This window comes from Macrotis lagotis, chromosome 4 (assembly GCF_037893015.1).
Source record: "Macrotis lagotis isolate mMagLag1 chromosome 4, bilby.v1.9.chrom.fasta, whole genome shotgun sequence".
Lineage (NCBI taxonomy): Eukaryota > Metazoa > Chordata > Mammalia > Peramelemorphia > Peramelidae > Macrotis > Macrotis lagotis.
In genome coordinates this window covers 88,132,463-88,152,967 of record NC_133661.1, presented here as the reverse complement: position 1 = coordinate 88,152,967, position 20,505 = coordinate 88,132,463, and the positions used below count along the sequence as shown (strand labels likewise).

The following is a 20,505-nucleotide window of genomic DNA, read 5'->3' as shown; positions in this document are numbered from 1 at the left end:
AAAGAACTTAATAAGAAATTTGTATTAAAAGCTTTGTCCAATTTCCCCAAAGTGATCTAGCCCATCCTTCTGTTCAATTCTGGCTCAATTTATCCATGGGTAGTGCTGTCCCTAAGATACAGGTATTTAAGGTCCAGTTTTATGGGTTACCTATTTAACTGCAACTGGCATGCTCTATCCAGTTGTTTGGTTTTTTTCCCCTATGTGTCCAATCAGATCAATTTATATTGCATGATTATCGATTGATATCACCAAGGAGACCCTCTATTGTTTTAAAGACTTTAAAAGTCAATTCAATGTTATCTGTAAGCAAACACATCAGACTCCCATGTTGTTTGTCCTTCATTTTCATATCGTACCAAAAGATGTCTTGACTTTTGAGTGAGTTGAACTTTAGTGAGGCAGAGTTGCACAAAATCATCAGACTCACTCTGTCTTCCTAGCATAGAAGGTTAGGGAACAAGAAAAAAAATGAAGATAACTATCAATGACCAGGAATGCAATGACATCTCTAATGTCTAACCAAGCACAAATTGATCCATGATGCTCTCTTCAGCCATCTTTATGACTGTTGGAAGAAAACTATTCTCATCTGCCCATTCTGCTGAGGGAAGTTTTTACATATTTGGCAGTAGACATCTCCTTAACTCACTGATGAGTTTGAGGCTTAATCTCAGTCTGGTTTAACTCATTTGCCAAAATGATTTTACCAGGATGTGGCCACTGCACATGACACAGGTGAGAAGTGGATGGTAAATGGACACCCCATATAGAAGACCATGACCTCTCTAGGGAATCCCTCTGTGTGCACTAGATGTCAGTTGGTGTCCAGCATCTTTGACAAACATAACATTTCCTGTTTTGTGCCTCACTGGATATTAATAATTAATGTAACTGAACAGTTATGGTTCATTATATCTTTCAGAAATCTTGAACAGTTTTGATATGCAAAAAGAAAACCTTTTTTTTTATTTTGCAAGGCAATGGGGTTAAGTGTCTTGCCCAAGGCCACACAGGTAATTATTAAGTGTCTGAGGCTGGATTTGAACTCAGGTACTCCTGACTCCAGGGCCGGTGCTCTATCCACTGTGCCACCTAGCTGTCCCTAAAAGAGAACCTTTGAGGCTGCATTTTTCTTTAGCACATCTAATTATTTTTATAATAAACAATCAACTCTATTAGGATTTGTATTCTTTCTACCTTTTTAGTCAGTTGTGCAATTAAAGTTGTGTTCTCCACTATTGTTTATAAAAAAAAAAACTTGCCTTGTTCCTTTCTCATTTCTCAATCAAGGATGCCCTCAGTACTCAGGTAGATTATTCTCATAAAGATTTTTCTAGAGCTTTAGGAAAACAGAGGCATAAGGTTTACTACTTAATATTTTCTTGTTTCCTTTTTATTTGCAGTAGTATGCTGATTGATGTGGCTTCTTTTGGCCACCTTGTTATGGCAATTGGTTTATACTGGAAAGTGATGATCATCTGTGTCTAGTCTATTTAATTATTCATTTCCCAATTTTTTGTCATTAACAAGTTGTTTGAATAAATTAAGTGTTAGTGCACTCAGTTGCATAACATGTCTTGGCTATTTTACATTTTTTTGGCTTTTCTGCTTTGCTTTCTTGTTCTAAAAAAGAGTAATGTGACTAAACAAGCAGAGGATTCAGTAATAACTTCCATAGCAATAACCACATGTTTGCTGTGATTAAAATATACTCAATTATATTTCTTATGATATTCACATTGTGATTGTGTTCATATTAGTGCAGTGCCTCTCAGCTCCCTTCTTGAGGAAATTATTCATTTTATATAGATGTGAGTCTTCTATATGTAGTTTTGAAATTTGTGATCTATTATTTCTAACATTCTGAACCACTGACTACACAGAGCTGCTGAGCTTGTGTATGTTCAATATATTTTCATTGTTCTCTATTCCTACTTCTACATAGAAGTCTCCAAATATTAAAGTATATGTTGTTTTAGTTTGAGTATAACATATATATATATATATATATATATATATATATATATATGTTAGAAAATCAAAATCATTATAATTTTAGTTAAAACTTTTCGGTAACTTCTAATGCAAATTCCTGGTCCATTTTCTGTAACAATTGTAGTTATTTTGATTTTAAATTTATGTATTTCTTTTTCTTATTAAGGTTCTCACATATATTAAAATATGAAAAAGAATAACATTGTTTTTTAAATAATCACTGCATACTTTTAAAAATTAGCGACTTTCTAAATTTCTCTTATAAATACAAACAAAAATTTATATAATTATATAAAAATATAAATACATCTAAAATCTGAATCTTTGTTTTCTTGAATATGTAGATAGGAAGTTTTTGCCTTTCTGAGGCTCAGTCTGGCAGTGATGCATTTGCTTTAAAGACTAAAGCGGAGAAGAAAGGAGACTATTATATCATCAATGGGTCCAAAATGTGGATTAGTAATGCAGAATATGCAGGAGTTTTTCTGGTCATGGCAAATGCTAATCCTACAATGGTAAGTTTAAAAATGAAAATTCTTTCTTCCTTTTTCCATTTTTTTAAAACATTCTTTTTCACTGAAACCCTGTGTCATTTGGATGGTTTTATTCTTAAATAGAGAGGCAACATCTAGTACTGGAAGTTACCTTAGAGGTCATCAAGTTCAATTTCTTTATTCAGATAAAGCCACTCTGAAGGGTTGTTCAAGGAAGATCAGTAGGTTCTTCATGCTCAAAGAGGACCAAAGTGTCATCTCTCTGTTGGAATGAGTGTGTGTCCAACTGTGGCTGCTGAGATCAATACAAGCTCAGCAGCTCTGTGTAGTCAGTGGGCTGGAGAGGTCACTAATAGAGGTAGCATAGGCGGAATATGGGAGAAACAGGACTTGGACCAAGATTCCTTATCTTATGCTCTTTCCACTGTTATAGGGTGAATGGTCTGTTTTAGTCCTGGCTCTGCAAACCATTGAGAATTTACCTTTGAATTGGTTTTAGGAATGCTGCCACTTGGGTTTATGAGCATCACAGCCTTTATTAAACCCTTACTATGTGCCAAACCTTCAGCTAAGTGCTGGTTACATGTGCAGAAGTAAAGACGGTAAAGAAGCTTACATTCTAATTGAGAAAATTTAGAGAGAGAGGATTGGACTCCAGGGAAGTGTATTCTGGTTTAGAAAGTTAGAGATAATGCTGAGGTAGACACAGGACGTATGACATGACTGAGGAATAAAGTGTAAGACCCAAGGCCATCCCTAGGAAGGAATCACTTATCTGGTAAGGAACTCTGGAGGATGAAAAGATGAAGTCCTCCAGGACTTGGTTTCTAACCTAGGTCATATAGGATAGCCTGGGAGTTACGTGAAGTGTGGCCACCTAAGGTGGTAAGAAGTCACACCTCAGTATTGGAACTTGGGTCCAAAAGAACTAGATTTGGAATTCAAAGGAGCCACTTCCCCCACTCACTAAAAGGTTTTATAGTTTCTTCTTCTATAAAATTTAGACTAGGTGCATCTCAGTGACTTTTCAGCTCAGAATCTTATGATCCTAAAATTCTCACCATCCATCAGCAAGGAAGATGAGTGAAAGATGGGTGTTCTTTTGCCAGTTTCATTTCAAAAAACTTGGTGTAACAGAAAGAACCCTAAACTTGCAGTTGGGAGTTAGAATAAATTTCTGTTCTAACCCTTGTCATCTGTGAAACTATAAGACAATCACAACTTTCCTGAGCACTGCCTCTTACTTTTTGTATCTCCCTCAAAAATTTTTGAAGGACAGTGCTTTATGAACTCTAAGCCCCTATAGAAATAGAGATTATTACTGTTGTCTCCTAGAAATGTTGGTAGAGCCAAACTAAACTTCCTTCAGGCAATTGCATGTTAAGGTGTTGCCTTCTCTGGATGTCATAATCCGTCCCTTAAGTTTGTGGGTCCACCAGCAGGAGGAATTCTAAAGCCAGAGGAATTGAGTACACCAAACCATTTCAGTTTTTTGGACTATCTGGGTTGAACCTCAGAAAACACCATGGTATTCTATTCAAAAACTTTTACTTCATTGTTCCCTCCGATTTTATCAAAGGTCTATGATGCTGAGCTTGGGCTAGGCCCCTGAAGACCTTCAACAGCCTCCTTGAGAAGCCACTGGCTCTGTAAAGAGTTGTTGATCTCCTAGGTACATCAGCACTTGGCCTCTTCTGAACCTCAGGGACCTCCCCACTTGACTCTGGGTCTATACCACCTGCTTTTCAGCTCCTGTTTGTCCTTTAGGCCTCTGGTTCCCAAACATTTAACAAGTGCCCACTGTGTTTGGTACAGGGAAACAGTCTAGTAAAACATGGTGTCTGCCTCCCCCAGTCCAACAGAGGGAGAAAGCACAAACATGTAAATGTGATGCACATTATAAATGCTATTTGAATTCAATTTCAGAAATACATGGAAAAATGCTATCAAAGAAGGATAGAGGAAGTTTAGAATCATAGTTAAGAAAGCACTGTACTAGAAGTCAGAAGTCCTGAATTCAAATCTAGACTGTCCTTTATCAGTCATGGGAGTGGAAGTAGGTCATGTCATCTTTCTGAGCTTTACTTTCTGTGAGCTATGTAACAAACTTATCCACATGAATTTTTAAAAATCATACATATTTATATTGCTGACATGACAATTTATTGTGTATAAATTTATGCTCCATACTTTCCCAGGATTAATCTCATAAAATCCATATTATTCAAAGCAGACTTTTAAAAATAGTGTTTATTTAAGGGGCTTTTATGTTAACCTGCTTCTTGTAAGAAACAAAAATTGTAGAAGCAGAAAACAGGTATAACATTTACTTTCATTTGAAAATTAAGGATTTAAGAAACTATTTAGCATTTTTGTTTATTAAATTTTAACTTTCAACTAATAGTCACTTCCTATTTTATGTAGAATATTAGTTGCAGTATACTTATCTGTTTCTTTGGGAAAATGGAATATCAATTTTTTAACCTTTAACTTTCTACAATTTAACAAATAATTGAATGAAATTTGCAAAACTTTAAAATATTCACTAAATTTAACAAATAAAGCAATATAATGAAACATCTAATGGATATAATCAGTGGACCTCTGTCAATTGTCATTAAAAGACTGAAGAGGAAAAGAAGAGATACTAGAGGACTGCTCAAAGAAAATATGGTCCCAATTACCAAAAAATGTAAGAAAATTGAATCTTCAAACTATGGCCTAATGACCTTGACTTTTATTCCTAACAAAATTCTAGAACATGTGAAAGAATTGGACAATTATTGAACAAAAATTTGGACAAAAATATGAAAATGATGCACAGATCACAAAGAACATTAAAGACAAGTCATATCAGGGGAATCTTATAGATATGATTTACTTGTATTTAGCACAGTATTTGATAGTCTTTCAGGCTCTTTTTAAGGAAAAAATGAAACTAGACAGTATAGTTAGGTGAATTTGGAATTGATCTGCTGGCTGACTCTAGAGAGAAGTTCTGAACCTAATGTTAGCCTGGTAGTTCTCCAGAGAAGGGACTTGGGATCAGGTGCTTTAACATTTTTATCAATGACTTCAGATAAAGATCTAAATGTCACCCTTATCAAGAACTGTCTAACCTTACTTTTAAAAGTTTTTATTAAAATAATAGGCAATAAATCTTGATTTGCCATTTTAGTGAGAACTCTGCAGTAGTTTGACTTCATTTACTAAAGAATTTAGTAAACCCACAGAGGGCCACATTTTGGACACCTCTGAAACAGAAAATGATTCAAAGATAGGAGGGACAGCTGATACACTGCATGACAGTATCCAAAACAAAAATCACTGGGCCAAATCAAATAAGAGAAAATTCAGTGGAGATAAGAATAATACATTTGATTTTTTTGTTTTTTTTTTTAAACTCATCTTCACAAGTATGAAATTAAGCAAGGAATGGCTAGACAGTAGGTTCCGTGAAAAAGATTGGGGTCAGACTTCAAGTTGTAGTATAAGTTTATATTATGATATGGTAAACAAAAAAGGCAATATAATCTTTAGCTTCTGGGAATAAGGTGATAATCCTGCATGCTGTTCTCTGCCCTTGTCAGACTGCATCTATAGTATGGAGTTTGAAATGGAGTTTTAGAAAGGACATAGGTTAGATTCAAAATATCCAGAGGATAGTAAAAGGTCTAGGAGCCTTTGTGTTTAACCCAGGAGATAATTTTTGTTGTTCTATTTAGATTCAAATATAGATGGGAGCTGATAAATAATGAAGTTCTAATTCTGAAATTCTGTGAATTATAGTGGTGAAATGCTTTTTAGTAATACTATATTTTCAATATGGGGGGGGTTCTGAGAAAATGTGGAATTGGCCAAATGGAAAAAAAAGTAAACAAAAATTCACTGAAGAGAAGAACTTCTTAAAAAGCAGAAGTGACCAAATGGAGAGATGAAACATACAAAACTTCACTGAAGAAAATAATTTCTTAAAAAAGTAGAATTGGCCAAATGGAAAAAGAGTTTATAAAAACTTCAAAATTAGAATTGGACAAGAGTAAGCTAATAACTCCAAAGGATATCAAGAAATAATGAAACAAAATCAAAAGAATGAAAAAAACAGAAAATGTGAAATAGCTTACTGAAAAAACTTGAAAAATAGATCCAGAAGAGATAATTTAAGAATTATTGGACTACCTGAAAGTCAGGATTTTTTTTAAAAGACCCTAGATATCATCTTAAAAGAAATTATCAAGGAAAACTACCCTGACATTCTAGAACCAGAGAAAGTAAAAACTGAAATTGAAAAATCCACTCATCACTTCCTGAAACAAATCCTAAAATGAAAACTCCCAGGAATATTTATTATAGTCAAATTCTAGAGTTTCTAGATCAAGGAGAAAATACTGAAAGCATCCAGAAAAAAAATCAATTCAAATATCTTGGAGGCACAGTCAGAATAACAAATGATTTAGCAGCTTCTACATTGCAGGGTTAGAAGACTTACAATGTAATATTTTGAAAGGCATAGGAGCTAGGATTACACCCGAGAATCACCTAGCCAGCAAAACTGAGTATAATTCTTCAAGGGAAAATTGGATAGCTAATGAAATTAATGACTCTGAAATATTCATGATGGAAAGACCAGAGCTGAATAGAAAATTTGACTTCAGATACATGGTTCAAGGCTTAAAAGGTAAATTGAAAAAAGAAACCATAAACTGGAAAGAAATCATTAGGGCAGTTAGAAGGAGTATTCATAAACAGTGAATATGAGAGAGTTGAATGTGATGGAATTATATATAAAAAAAATTGAGGGTTGAGAAAAAAGTAATGCACTGGGAGGAGAAAGGGAGAGGTAGAATGAGGTAAATTATCTCACTTTATAAAAGAGGTGCAAAAGAGCATTTACAGCTGAGGGAAAGATGGGAGGACTATTGATCCAAAGAGGGAATAACATACACACTCAGTTGGTATAAACATCTATCTTATCTTTCAGAAAAATAGAAGGGGATGGGGATTAGAGAAGGGACTAAGGTGTGGATAGAAGGGAGAGCATTTCTGTAATCAATAATGACTTAGAGCATTTTTCATAGCTGAAACCATTTTACAGAAAGTTTCTGATAAATACTTTATTTCTCAATTATGTAGAGAACTTAATTGGAGCTCTACTGCATTTCCCGTTGTTGGTTGAAATGATATTGCTTTGGGAACAGGTAGGTGGCACAGAGGATACAGCACTTGCCCTGGAATCAGGAGGACCTGAATTCAAATCCAACCTCAGATACTTAAATACCTGGACCTTGGGCAAGTCACTTAACTCCATTGCCTTAAGTAAAAATAAAAGAAAAAAATGATACTGCTTCCTTGCTAGAAGAGTTGTTGATATAAAGGGAAATAATTTAGAGTTTGGAAAAATGGAAAGGAGGACTGGAAGGGGAAGGAAATGAAGAAAATGGTTAAAAATTTGGTGGAAATCAGATCCTTCCTACCTTGGAGAAACTTGGACATTTCAGTGCCACTCCAAAGGTCCCAAGCATCAGCTGCTGGGTGGGGATCTCTGTCTAGATTTGGGGGTGGGGAGCGGATGAGTAACATCCCAACAGGAGCCAGCATATCTGTCTACCCTTCCTCATCTATTTCTGGGGTGAGTCATCAGAGGATTGGGAGGAAAAGCTCTTCTTAGAAGCAGCATCCCACCTGGGGGTAAGGGTGGATTACATCCAGTTCAGTTCCCCTCACGAGATTGGATCAGGTAGAAAATGGCTTTGCTAGCCCTGGGTCTCCCATGTCTCCTCCCCAGCCCCATTAGATCCATTCTGATGAAAATTCCAATAGGAGAAAAGGGGAAAGGGGATGTAGATGGATGACTTCAGGTTGCTGCAATTATTTTAGATTGCTTCCCTTCCTCCACTTCTACCCACCCCCAAAGCTTCCTAACAGCCACCTGAAAGTGTTAGTTAATCACTGGGCTTTTAGAGGAGTAGGTCATTGCATGGCATCCAGAAACCTGTCCCTCTTCTGCCAGTAGCAAATGAAGGTGATGCCCATCAATTGGAGAAAGGCTGAAAAAGTTGGATTATATAATTTTGATGGAATACTGTTGTACTATAGAGAGCATAGTGCTCTCTGAAAGACTTGGAAAGACTTGCATGAACTGATGAAAAGTAAAATGAGCAGAATCAACTGGGATTGACTCAGCTATTCTCAACAATAGAATGATCCAAGACAATTTCAAAGGACGTATGATAAAAAAAATGCTATTCCTCTCTAGAAGAAAAAAAACTGATCAGAGTCTCAATGTAGAATACTACTTTTTAAACTTATTTTTCTTAGCGTTATGTTTTCTTTTACAACATGACTAATATGAAATGTGTTTTGCATGACTACACATGCATAACCTATATCAAATTGTTTGCCTTCTCAATGAGGAAAGAGAAGAAAGGGATGGTGGGAGAGAATTTGGAGCTCAAAATTTTTAAAAGCAAGTGATAAAAATTATTTTTACATGTTTTGGGAAAAATTAAATATGAAATATATTTTTTAGAAGTAAAGTTATTTTTTAAAAAGACAATGAGGGAAGTGATGTAATACATGGCAGTCATTCTCTTGACATGAGAGTTAAATTGAAATTTGAAATACATTAATATTTACTATAGAAGTTTTTAGTTTCTTTTTTGCCTTTAACTTTTTTGAGATAAAACTTTAAGAAACCCAAGATTCTAATGATGCCTTTTTAATCTACTTTCCTAGGGTTACAAAGGAATTACATGTTTCATAATAGATCGTGATACAGAGGGACTTCACATAGGGAAGAAAGAAAACAAATTAGGAATCAGAGCATCTCCTACTAGTTCAATGATATTTGATAATGTTAAGGTAGGTGTGATCCTATTTTCAATAAAATCATAATGTGAAAGTAGACTTTGGTTAGATTTGATGTAAGGACCAATGAAAAAGTGACTTTAGTGGTAAGATTCTATTATTTGTATGAAGCTCTTGAATAATAATAATCTTTTAATCTGATCCTGAATGTACACTCCTTTAGGATTAAATTATGAGACAGTAATTTTGGTCCTAGATTACAACTTAATATCCTCCTTATAGGACAGTTATCAGGGATCCCAATTTTGCTTATAGATGTGAAGGTGAGTTTTTGAACTCAAAAGCAATGACACTAAAAATCCATTGCAGCATTATCATAAAGGGCCATAAGGTGGCGATGTTATTCTGTGAAAGTTTTACCCTTTTCTCTATAAAGTGCACTCAAAAAGGAGTTAGGGTCTTCATTGAAAATGAAATAAAATTTTATATTCCCTATTCTCAGTTTTAAAGCTAATGAATAAAATATTTTAGGTTTATCTCTATGTCACATAAAGTCAAAACTAAATGTTTTTTATTTATGTGATTCTAAATTGATTTTTTTGTTATTGTTGATTAGTGATAGAAGAAAAATTTCTCACACTTCTTACCTATTCACTCTGATAAATTTTGGTGTTTAAATTTTAGCAAGCTTTTTTCCATTTAGTATGCATAAATATGCATATAATTATGCATATTAAAATATGAATTAAAAGCAATCTATTCATTTTTATGTAGTAGATCCAAAATATATTCAGTAACCTCCACTTTTGTGTAATGATCTTGGGTTAGAAATTTTAGAGGTTGTCTTAATTCAACACTTTGATTTTACAGATGAAGAAACTTAGACCTAGAGAGAGAGAGACTGCTCTCATAGTGCAAATTCATTTATATTTTCAAGATAGAATATTAAAAATATATGTTGTTTATCTTGAGAAAACAAATTGGAAAATAGTGGCATGTTTTTATTCTTTAGGTACCAGAAGCTAATATCCTCGGACAGCTTGGTCAAGGGTACAAATATGCCATTGGAATGCTTAATGAAGGCAGAATAGGAATTGCTGCCCAGGTGAGTAGCACCCTCTGATGTTCAAACTTAGATCATCTACATTTATATCAGTGCAGCTCTGGCAATGCAGAAGGCCGAAGACCAGGATTGTTGAACTTCTAGAAAAGCGGATGTCCACCAGGGGTCACACTTCCTTTACAGAATGGAAAGAGAATCTTTAAAATTAAGGGCAAGAAAGCAGAAAGAAACAGAGGACAAAAACTATTGACTTAGTGCTAGCACTTTTTCTCTATTTTCAGAACACTAAAATAGCAACTTCATCCATGTTGGTACTTCTAAAATGTGCCTAAAACTAAATATGACTTAGGAATAAAAAGACAATTTTTCATAGCATTAAATTCTTACTAAAGTACCTTTAAAAAAAAGTTGAAAGTCAGATATGAATAATATCAACTGTACTGAAATATATTATTAGATATTACTAGTCCTTTGGAACCCTTAAACTACTTTGCATAGTTTTAACAAGAACAAATTGAACTTATTATTTTATATAAGAAATAAAATTATCAGAACTAAGCAAGCATGTAAAATATCATAAAATATCATTAAAAGTCAATTAGGGGAAAAAATTTAAAAAAAGTCAATTGGGGGCGACTAGGTGGTGTAGTGGATAAAGCACCAGCCCTGGAGTCAGGAGTACCTGGGTTCAAATGTGGTCTCAGACACTTAATAGTTACCTAGCTATGTGGCCTTGGGCAAGCCACTTAACCCCATTTGCCTTGCAAAAACCTAAAAAACAAATCAATTAGATTTTCCCCTAAGAATTCTTTTTATTCAAATCTATATAAGTCTTCAGTGTAAAATGTTTGTCCTTCATTTTCAGAGACCACAACATCAGGGAGGTGATGCCATGACAAGCACACAAATTGGATTTGAGTGAGGGGGGCTGTGCTAAATCACCAGCCTCACTTTCTCCTCCAGAGCCTTCTGGGTTCAGTGGCCTGAGAGGAATTAGAACAACTGGAGATGGACCTGTACGTGAGGCAATTAGGGTTAAGTGACTTGCTCAAGGTCACACAGCTGGGGTGCAGTGGATAGAGCCCTGACCTTGGAATCAGGAGAATTGGGAGCTCAAATCCAGTTTCAATGTAAAAAAGAGTTCTTTCAGTAGTTCTTCCATGTAAAGAATTCCCTCCTTCCCCACCACAGAACACTAGGCCAGCTGCTCTGCTATTTATGACTTGAGAGAACTGTCTGAGACACTAAGGGGTTAAGGGCCTCAAAGTCACCCTGCCAAAATATGGGAGAAATAAAGAGTTGAAGCCAGGCTTCTCTGACTCCAAGGCAGCTTCTCTAGATCCTACCACTTCATACCTCTAAAGAACTTGTCTTTGACTGCTTTTTTGTGTGAGTATTCCACTTGATTTCTATTCTGTTTATATAAAATATCGATAGGGAGTATAATGACCAAAAGATTTTTTTTTAACAAATTCTTTTCTCCAGTGAGATCAGAGTTGTTGCCACATTTGGACCCCAGCACAGTCCCTGATGTGCTTTAGAAGGGGAAATGAAACTGAAGAAAACAAAAATGAGAAAAGAAGCTGAACTAGATTCAGGCTTCAGGCAATGCTGTTTTGAGGATATTAAGTATTGATTCAGAATATTTTTTAAAAAGGATGGAGAAATTACTAGATCACTAGTATCAAAACTAATACCTATTTGCCTCCTTTTTCATCTTTAATTTTATGAGAATAATCTACATACACATAAAGAACATCCTTGAAAGGTACAAAAAAGGAAGAAGCAGGATTTTGTAAAGAATGTTCTAAGTTGACTGTATCTTTACACAGAGTTGACTGAAGAATACAATCTCTCATTAGGCTTATTTGTTGAGTATGAATGTATTTGATTCAGTAGAACAGAATGCCTCCTTAAAAGCTCTTCTAAATACAGGTAACTTCTTGCATATTAAGAATCAGGCAAAATTAGTTATCAACAAATATTTACCAAGTGGCTCTTTTGTTCCAAACACTCTGTGAGGTACCAGAGAAACTAGTGCCAAAGGGAAACTATCTCTGTGCTGTCAAATGACTTGTCTTCTAATGGGGAAACAGTATAAACCAGCATATCTAAAATGGATTCAAAGTGAATATAAAGTTGTTTTGGGGGGGAGGGTACAAGTATTTCTGAGATCACGTAAAAGGAGCTTCTAGAACTGATTGTCCAAAGAAACTAGGGATTCTGAGAGATCTGGATGCAAAGGGTTCAAGTATCCAGACCTGAGCCAGCCAGTAAAAAGGCATAGGAGGAAGAGAGGGAATGGCTTCTCTACAGAGTAGCAAATAACTGGGCAATAGCAAGAAGGGGTCCAGATTGTGAAGCACTTTGTTTTTTCATTAAATATTTTTTCCAATTGCATGTCAAGATAGTTTTCAGCATTCACTTTTATAAGATTTTGAGTTGTAAGTGAAGCACTTTAAATGCCAAACAAGAGATTATATTTGAACCTAGGAAAATAAGAGAGCCCTATAATTTCTTGAAAGATATAGCAGCAGAGAGAAGTTGAAGACAGTGTGGTGCAGAGAAAAGAAGACTAGATTTGGAGTCACTTGTTTGGGTTCTGGCCTTTCTCCTAATGTCTCAGATCTTAGTCTTGTCATCTGTCAAACAAGGGATTTGAACTAGGTAAACTTCAAGGCCCCTTTTGACTGTGATCCTTCCATGACCCTCTGACTGTAACAAGTGAAATCTAAAAAAGGAATGTGGGGGATTCCCAGGTAGGATGTGTCACTTCCTTTCAAAGGCACCTCCACCACCATCTTCTACACAATCCCTTCTTCTCTCCCAATGCTAGTACCCTCCCTGCCTCCCAAACTACTTTGCATTTAAGAACTTTAATATTTTTTTGTCTTTGTAAACTTTGTATTTATGATATTTGTGTATATTTTGAAAGTGTTTGTCTCCCCTTAGGAGCTGTTTAATTCTTTGTACTTATATCCACAGTATGTAGCAAACAATAGGCACTTCACAAATACTTGTTTAATTTGTTGGTAATTAGAGCAAAATCCAGATGGAAGAGTTAAGTGCTTTTAGATGGTGAATGCCTTCAGATGTCCCTCTTTGTTAATGACACAGTCCTAATTGCATCATGTCCCAGTACATTGCCTCCTCTTCTAAACAAAATACATAATCACTTTTAAAAGTTTGACTTAATTATCCAAAAAGAAAAAAACAAAGAGATGAGGGATATCTTTTTTTCTTATTTTGGTAAAGATTGTCCATTGGAATATATACACCATCATCAATATAGAGACTACCAATATACAGTACTAAGTCCAGAACCAGGAGAGTTGAAAATTGTATTTTGGGGGAATTGCTGAATTATTTTAATTACCACAAGTTTCTCTATGAAACAAAATCTTTCTAACATTCATACTTTTGTAATGGTGCTATATCAAGGATCACCTAAAGGGCACTCTCAGGATTTATGGATAGTTTGAAGAGATTGTAAACACTTTAAAAACAAAGCATTTTGCAAATGTAAAGAATATCAGATAAGCATCTGATTAGGATAAGATAGTTAAATAATAGGAGTGAAGGGTAATTATTGTTAACCCATATAACTGTTGTGCATGCACCATTGGTTTCCATGTAATTAAGAACAAGAGGAGCAGTTAGGTGGACCTGCACAGCAGATTACAAGAGATCATGGACAAAGTTCCCACAGGATGGAGAGGCATATGAGAATTGCTTGATATCTGATCTTTTGAGGATATATAACCATGTCAATAAGATCACAGATTCATTGAAGTCCCAAAATACATGTATCTTGTAATTTGTGAATCTTTATTATAGCACTGATGATGTTTCCGCCCTTTTTCAACTTCTACTCCCCAAATAGCTAGCTAGATTTAGATAAAGGCTTCAACTCAAACTTCCCAGAAGGCAACATAATATGCTTCTATATGATATTGGCTTTTCTATAGTACTCTTTGATTAAACTTTGTCAGATATAGTATTAAAAACTGCAGCATTGGATCTCATTGTTCCCAAGGATATAAATAATATAAATATTCCAGCAGTAAAATACACTGCCTTGGCTTTACTCTAATTACTCTAAGTTAGTCTTATAACCTAATTAAAAGCTAAGGTCAGGTAGTTATTATATCTTGGTTAATACTTTGGTACCTTTTACTGAAAGAAGAATGTATAACAAGAATGAACAGAAATATCAATCCTTGAAACTTTAAATGTAAATGATTTAGCTTTGCAATACTTACAATAAAAGACCATTTACTTCCACAGCATGTCATTTTGATTGACAATTTTTTTATCAGTTTTTATATCAATAAAAATACTATTCATTTCTAGACAAACTCTAATAATAAGAGTATGGAACAATCATGTATTCTCATTAAGAGTGCTTCAGTGTGATATGGTTTCTCCCATTGCATTTGACATTATTTGTATTGGAAAGCAAGTGACTAAAGGAAAATTCAAAGGACTAAAAAGGAAACATTAAAAATTAATTATCTTATTATGTAATTTTACTATCTCATACTTTATTTTTCTCCCTTAAGGATATGATTTTTCTGTCATCACATTCAACTGAGATCAATGTATACCATGGAAACAATGTAAAGACTAATAGAAAGCCTTCTGTTGGGGGGTGGGGGGAGGGAAGCAAGAATGGGGGGGAATTGGAAAACTCAATAAAGAAAATCATTCTTAAAAAAAATAAAAATAAAACATTGATGAGATTGGGGATAATTATACCAAAATGTTTTAATGCATATTTTTTCCCCTTTAAAATGTAGACAATCCAAAGTTGGTGGAATTATTTGCATAATAATTTAATGAAACTCACAGATTTAGAGCTGAAAGGGATGTTTGGGTCTAGTTTAAATTCCTCACTTCATAATGAGGAAATTGAGTTCCAGAGTAGTCATTCAGCAGTATATGGGAGAGATAAAAATTTGAACTCTGATCTTCTGACTCTACATCTATTACTCTTTCTTCTCCGCCTCTATATTTCCTCTTTTGGAGACCCAGAGTAAAATTTTGTCACAATTTAATTGGCTTAGCACTTGGTGAGAGAATGGGGGAAAAAAAGTAGCTTTAAAATGTTGGCTCATTTTTACTCACCAAAGTTTCAGTGGTGTGAATTAGAGGTGATTAGTATTTTTACTGTATATCTTATATGGTCTAATGCCCTTTTCACCAAAGCTTTAATACTCTTATTAATCATAATACATATGATTCAAAAGAGAAGCTAAAGGCAGACTAAGAACAAAAAGTATTCAGAAGTGACTTTCCTAGTAAGGATTTGAAAATTATTCTCCAGCAATCTCCTTGGACTAATCTAAATAAGATATTTGGGGGATTAGAAGATTGGAAATTAAAAGGATTGAGTATAAAATACTTTGATACTCTGGTTGTGCAGAGAGATTTACTTTCTTGTATGTAATTCAATATGTTTTTTATATGATATTTCCTGCATCATTGGGGATTTTATACCATTGCAATTTTTAAAAATAACACAGACCTTAATGACTATTATTATTTTCAAAAATAACTGTTATTTCTGCCAAGAAAATTACTACTGTGGATAAATTGAAATATGAACATATAAGCATATAAGCCTTCTTTCTTTTCATTTACAGATGTTAGGACTGGCCCAAGGATGTTTTGACCACACCATTCCATATCTTAAAGAAAGAGTGCAGTTTGGTCAAAGAATATTTTCTTTTCAGGTAAAAATTAAACACTAATACTTTATTTTGTGTTATCAGATAAATCCCTCATAAACCTATAAAGGGTTTTAAATGGGGCAGCAGTAAGGGTGTTAAGTATCAGAAGTTCCTTACTAAAATGGAAGCTATATAAGGTTGGAAGATATGAGTTATCTAAAAATTTGTAGTTTAGTCATTATCTATCTCAATGTCTTTTTCCCCCTTTTAAAAATTTATTTTAATTTTGGTTCTAAAAATCTCCCTTTCCTTCTTTCTCCCCAACCCATATGAAAAGGCAAGAAGAACAAGACTTCCATTATAAATATGTAATTTTTCAAAATAAATCCTCCCCCATTGGCTATGTCCAAAAGAAAAGAGAAAAAAAAATAACATTCTATGATCTATACACTTGAGACCATTACATCTCTATCTGGAGGTAGATACCATGTTTTATCACAAGTTCTTTGGAATTGTTATTAGAGTTGCTCAGTCTTTCACAAGTGATTGTCCTTACATATATAATTTTTATCATATAAATTGTTCTGATTCTGCCCATTTCACTCTACATTAATTCATACAAGTCTTCCCAGATTTTTCTGATGATTCATTATTCTTTTTTGTGTATTTTTTAAGTGACTTTTCCAAAGTCATACAGCTAGTAAGTTATTAAGTGTTTGAGGTCACATTTGAACTCAGGTCTTTCTGACTCCAGGGCTGGTACTCTATCCACTGTGCCACCTACATGTCTCTACCCACCCTTCATTATTTCTTTTTGGGAGGGGAGGGGTTTACAAGGCAGTGGGGTTAAATGACTTGCCCAAAGTCATGCAATTAGGTAATTATTAAGTGTCTGCATCCAGATTTGAACTCAGGTCCTCCTGACTCCAGGGCTGCTGCTCTATCCACTGCACCACCAAGCTGCCCCCCCCCCCCTTTCATTATTTCTTATAGCACAACAGTTTTCCATCATATTCATGCATCATCATGTGTTTGCTATTGCCCAGTTGATGGGCATCCCCTTAAGTTTCTAATTCTTTGCTATTACAAAAGGAATAATTACAATTATTTTCCTACATGAGTCCTTTTCCTCTTTATTTGATCTCTTTAGGATATAGACCTAGGAAATGCAATGTCAAAGGAAATGCACAGTTTTATAGAATTGGGATTATAGTTCCAAATAGTTTTCCAGAATAGTTGAACTAGTTCGGCTGTACCAATAGTTCATTAAAGAATTTTCTTTCTCATAGCCCCTTTACTGTGAATTTAGCCAATGTGATAAGTATATAAAGAGTAAGCATTTAATAAATATTGCATTTGCATGAATGGATAAAAGTGCTTCCCTTTCACAAGACATGAGTCATATGAGTGAACATGTGCATCCTTGACATTTGTCTTGGGACAGAACAACAGTCCTTACAGAAGCTTTTAGCAGATCTTTATAAGGCTTGAACACCCCAAAGAGATCATTAATGTATCGGCTAACATGTCAAAGGCCCTACTCAGCAGCACTTCCCAGCAGGGAAACCAAGCTCTGTTGTCTCCATTTTAAGATGATGAAACTGAAGCTCAGAAAGGTTCAATGATTTGCTCAGTTTCACACATCTGGTGAGAAATGGAATAAGGATTCAAACTTTTTTTTAATGCTCTTTCACAACTCATTAGATTCTCTCAGCAATGTCATGAGTTTAGTAAGGCCAGTGATGTCCCTTTTTACTATCTGCAAAATGGAGAAGTCTTGAAGTTTGGTTGCACAGATACTTAGTGACAAAACTAGACCTAAAATTCTTGGTGTTCACTGTTCTTTTCACTATACTATTTCCACAGAGCCATTGGTTCTTATACCTTAGATTACTAGATAAGGGAAGAGTATGAAACAGAGTTCTTTTTTCCTTTAGACTATACTATACTACACTGTTAGGGAGAATCTAACTCAAACATATTTAAAGTGATAAAACACTTTATGAAAATAATTGTCATTCATTAAAACATTCTATTTAGGGGGCAGATAGGTGCCATAGTGGATAGAGCACCGGCCCTGGAGTCAGGAGGACACCTGTGTTCAAATCGGACCTCAGACATTTAATGCTTACCTAGCTGTGTGACCTTGGGCAAGTCATTTAACCCCATTGCCTTGCAAAACTGCCAAAAAAAAAACCCCAACAAAAGCATTTTATTTAGGCAAAATTGCTGGTATTCTATAATATATTTTTTAAAACTGAAAAGTTTTTTAAAAAAATTAGGTTTATTTTGGAGCATTTTGGGTTTTCAGATGAGGTTGTAAAACAAGATTTTCTTTTCGTTACTCCTTATTCATCTATAACTATTTTTTCTTATATTTTATACGAAATTTTAATTATCTTTGAATGAAGCTTCTAGGTTGTAAACACCAAGTGTTTCTGTTTCTCAGATATATCACTTTCAGGCAACATTTTCAAGGTTAACTTTCTCTTCCACAGTTTCTGTTTGCTTAAGGAAGGCTAGCACCTAGTCGAAAGGATGTATATATAATTACATCATTCAATTCAGGCATCAGAAATCTTTGAGTTTTCTATAAATATTTCTGGCTAACATTTACAGGAATTTATTTTTTCCTGTAATTTTTTCTGATTCAACTTTCATCATGCAGTATTCAAGACTTTTCATTCAAGCTGAGCAATTCTTTTAAGTGTAGTATGAAAAACAAACTAGCTTCTACTAAATTCTGCCATCCTGGGAAGAAAACTGTTGTTCATTTATATCTCTTGATAGTATTACTGTATTACTGTAACTTGCAAGGAGAATAGTAAATGTTTAAGAATGTTATTAGCATTCCACACATATTTGAAATTTTTGTGTACTATGGAAAATTTAAGAATCAGGTTTTTCCTCCCAAATAATGAAATTAATGAGTGTAAATAAATTTTGGCTTTCCTAGAATTTACCATGAACTCATTTTTTAAGGATTAGAAATTATAATTAAGCAAAAAAGTTTTTAATCTAACTGTGTGCTATCTTATATTTTATTATCTTGAATATTTATTGTGAAAAATTATATTAACTTTGAAATGTTCCAAGAAAAGAGGATTTTAACAATGCATATGATATCATATTTCATTTTAGAATGTAGATTAAGGAGTATTTAAAAAGTAATGTACATGAATTTCCTTTTGCTACATTCTGAGTCTGGTAGTTTTCCCTAGCAATGCATTCCTTTAAGGATGAGAGATATTCTTGCAAACTACAATTATAACTTTTATGCTGGGTCTGAATATTGTAGGGAATTCAACATCAAATAGCTCACGTGGCCACACAGCTTGAGGCTGCAAGATTGCTGACATATAATGCTGCTAGACTTTCAGAAACTGGAAAACCATTTGTAAAAGAAGCTTCCATGGCAAAATATTTTGCATCAGAGGTAAGAATAAAACTCTATGCCCAAATAGTTTTTTCACTGTGTATATAAAAAAGACTTTTACCCAAAATTACTAAGTAAATCTACTGACATAAATAGACTGCCCTTGGGAATTGAATCAAAGAAGATGTGATTGGGATATTTTGATATTTTTGAGGGCACAAAGTTTCAACCTAGTGAATCTCGCCTCTTGCTAGGATCCTTAAATTGCAACTGAAGGTTTTGGCAGAATTAACAGTTCAATTACAAGTCAGTTTAAGTACTTACTAATGGTGAGATCAAGTTCAAAGTTTTCAGTTTGGCAAGATGTATAAAAGTTAAATACCATAAAGAATTTTTATTTAGTATCTACCATAAATCACACCATGAAGGGAGCAACATAGAAACTATTTCTCATGATTCCCCCAATATTACATGTTAATGGTATTCAAAGGGGGGAAAAAACCCAAACCTTTGTTCTGAAATGTCATCAACAAGGCATTTTGGGGTGGGGAGGTATTTAGAGAATTATATAGTGTTTTAACAGCCAGTCCTGGCAGTTTGTCTTTTAGTCAAATTCAAGGAGCTACCTGATTTGGGCCTGGTTAGCTTAAGGAAAGAGGAGTTTTGTGCAATCTAAGAAGTATTGCAGAACTGGTAAGACATTTTAAGTGGCGGGAAGAAGGGACAAAATCCATAGGCCACTGTATTTTAACTCAATTTGTAGTTATTATTTCCAAAAATGTTTTTCCTAGTTAAAAAAAGCTTAATCCAGTGTATAAGATGGTATAGAAAATTATTATGTAATATTTCAATTTTTTCTTGCTAGATTGCTGGACTAACAACTAGTAAATGCATAGAGTGGATGGGTGGAGTAGGGTATACAAAAGATTTTCCAATGGAAAAATACTTCAGAGATTCAAAGATTGGTAAGTAGGCCTATTTTTATATTCTTATTTTTGTCATAAGAACCTACCTTCTATTCAACATGTATTGTCTGAGAACTAATTAGGATTTTTTTCCCTTTACTATTCCTTTAAAAAATTCACATTAATTTTA

General features: G+C 34.3%; 1 protein-coding gene across 2 annotated transcripts in view; it reads left to right on the top strand.

The window, feature by feature from the left end:
- The window catches only part of ACADSB (acyl-CoA dehydrogenase short/branched chain), a 45,778-nt gene that overhangs the window by 23,873 nt on the left and 1,400 nt on the right, over positions 1 to 20,505 (top strand). For both annotated transcript variants that reach the window (XM_074233428.1, XM_074233429.1), the window contains 6 exons: positions 2,343 to 2,513; positions 9,228 to 9,353; positions 10,312 to 10,404; positions 16,008 to 16,097; positions 19,333 to 19,470; positions 20,276 to 20,375. In XM_074233428.1, coding sequence (XP_074089529.1) covers positions 2,343 to 2,513; positions 9,228 to 9,353; positions 10,312 to 10,404; positions 16,008 to 16,097; positions 19,333 to 19,470; positions 20,276 to 20,375 — 718 coding nt within the window. The remainder of the gene's footprint in view (positions 1 to 2,342; positions 2,514 to 9,227; positions 9,354 to 10,311; positions 10,405 to 16,007; positions 16,098 to 19,332; positions 19,471 to 20,275; positions 20,376 to 20,505) is intronic.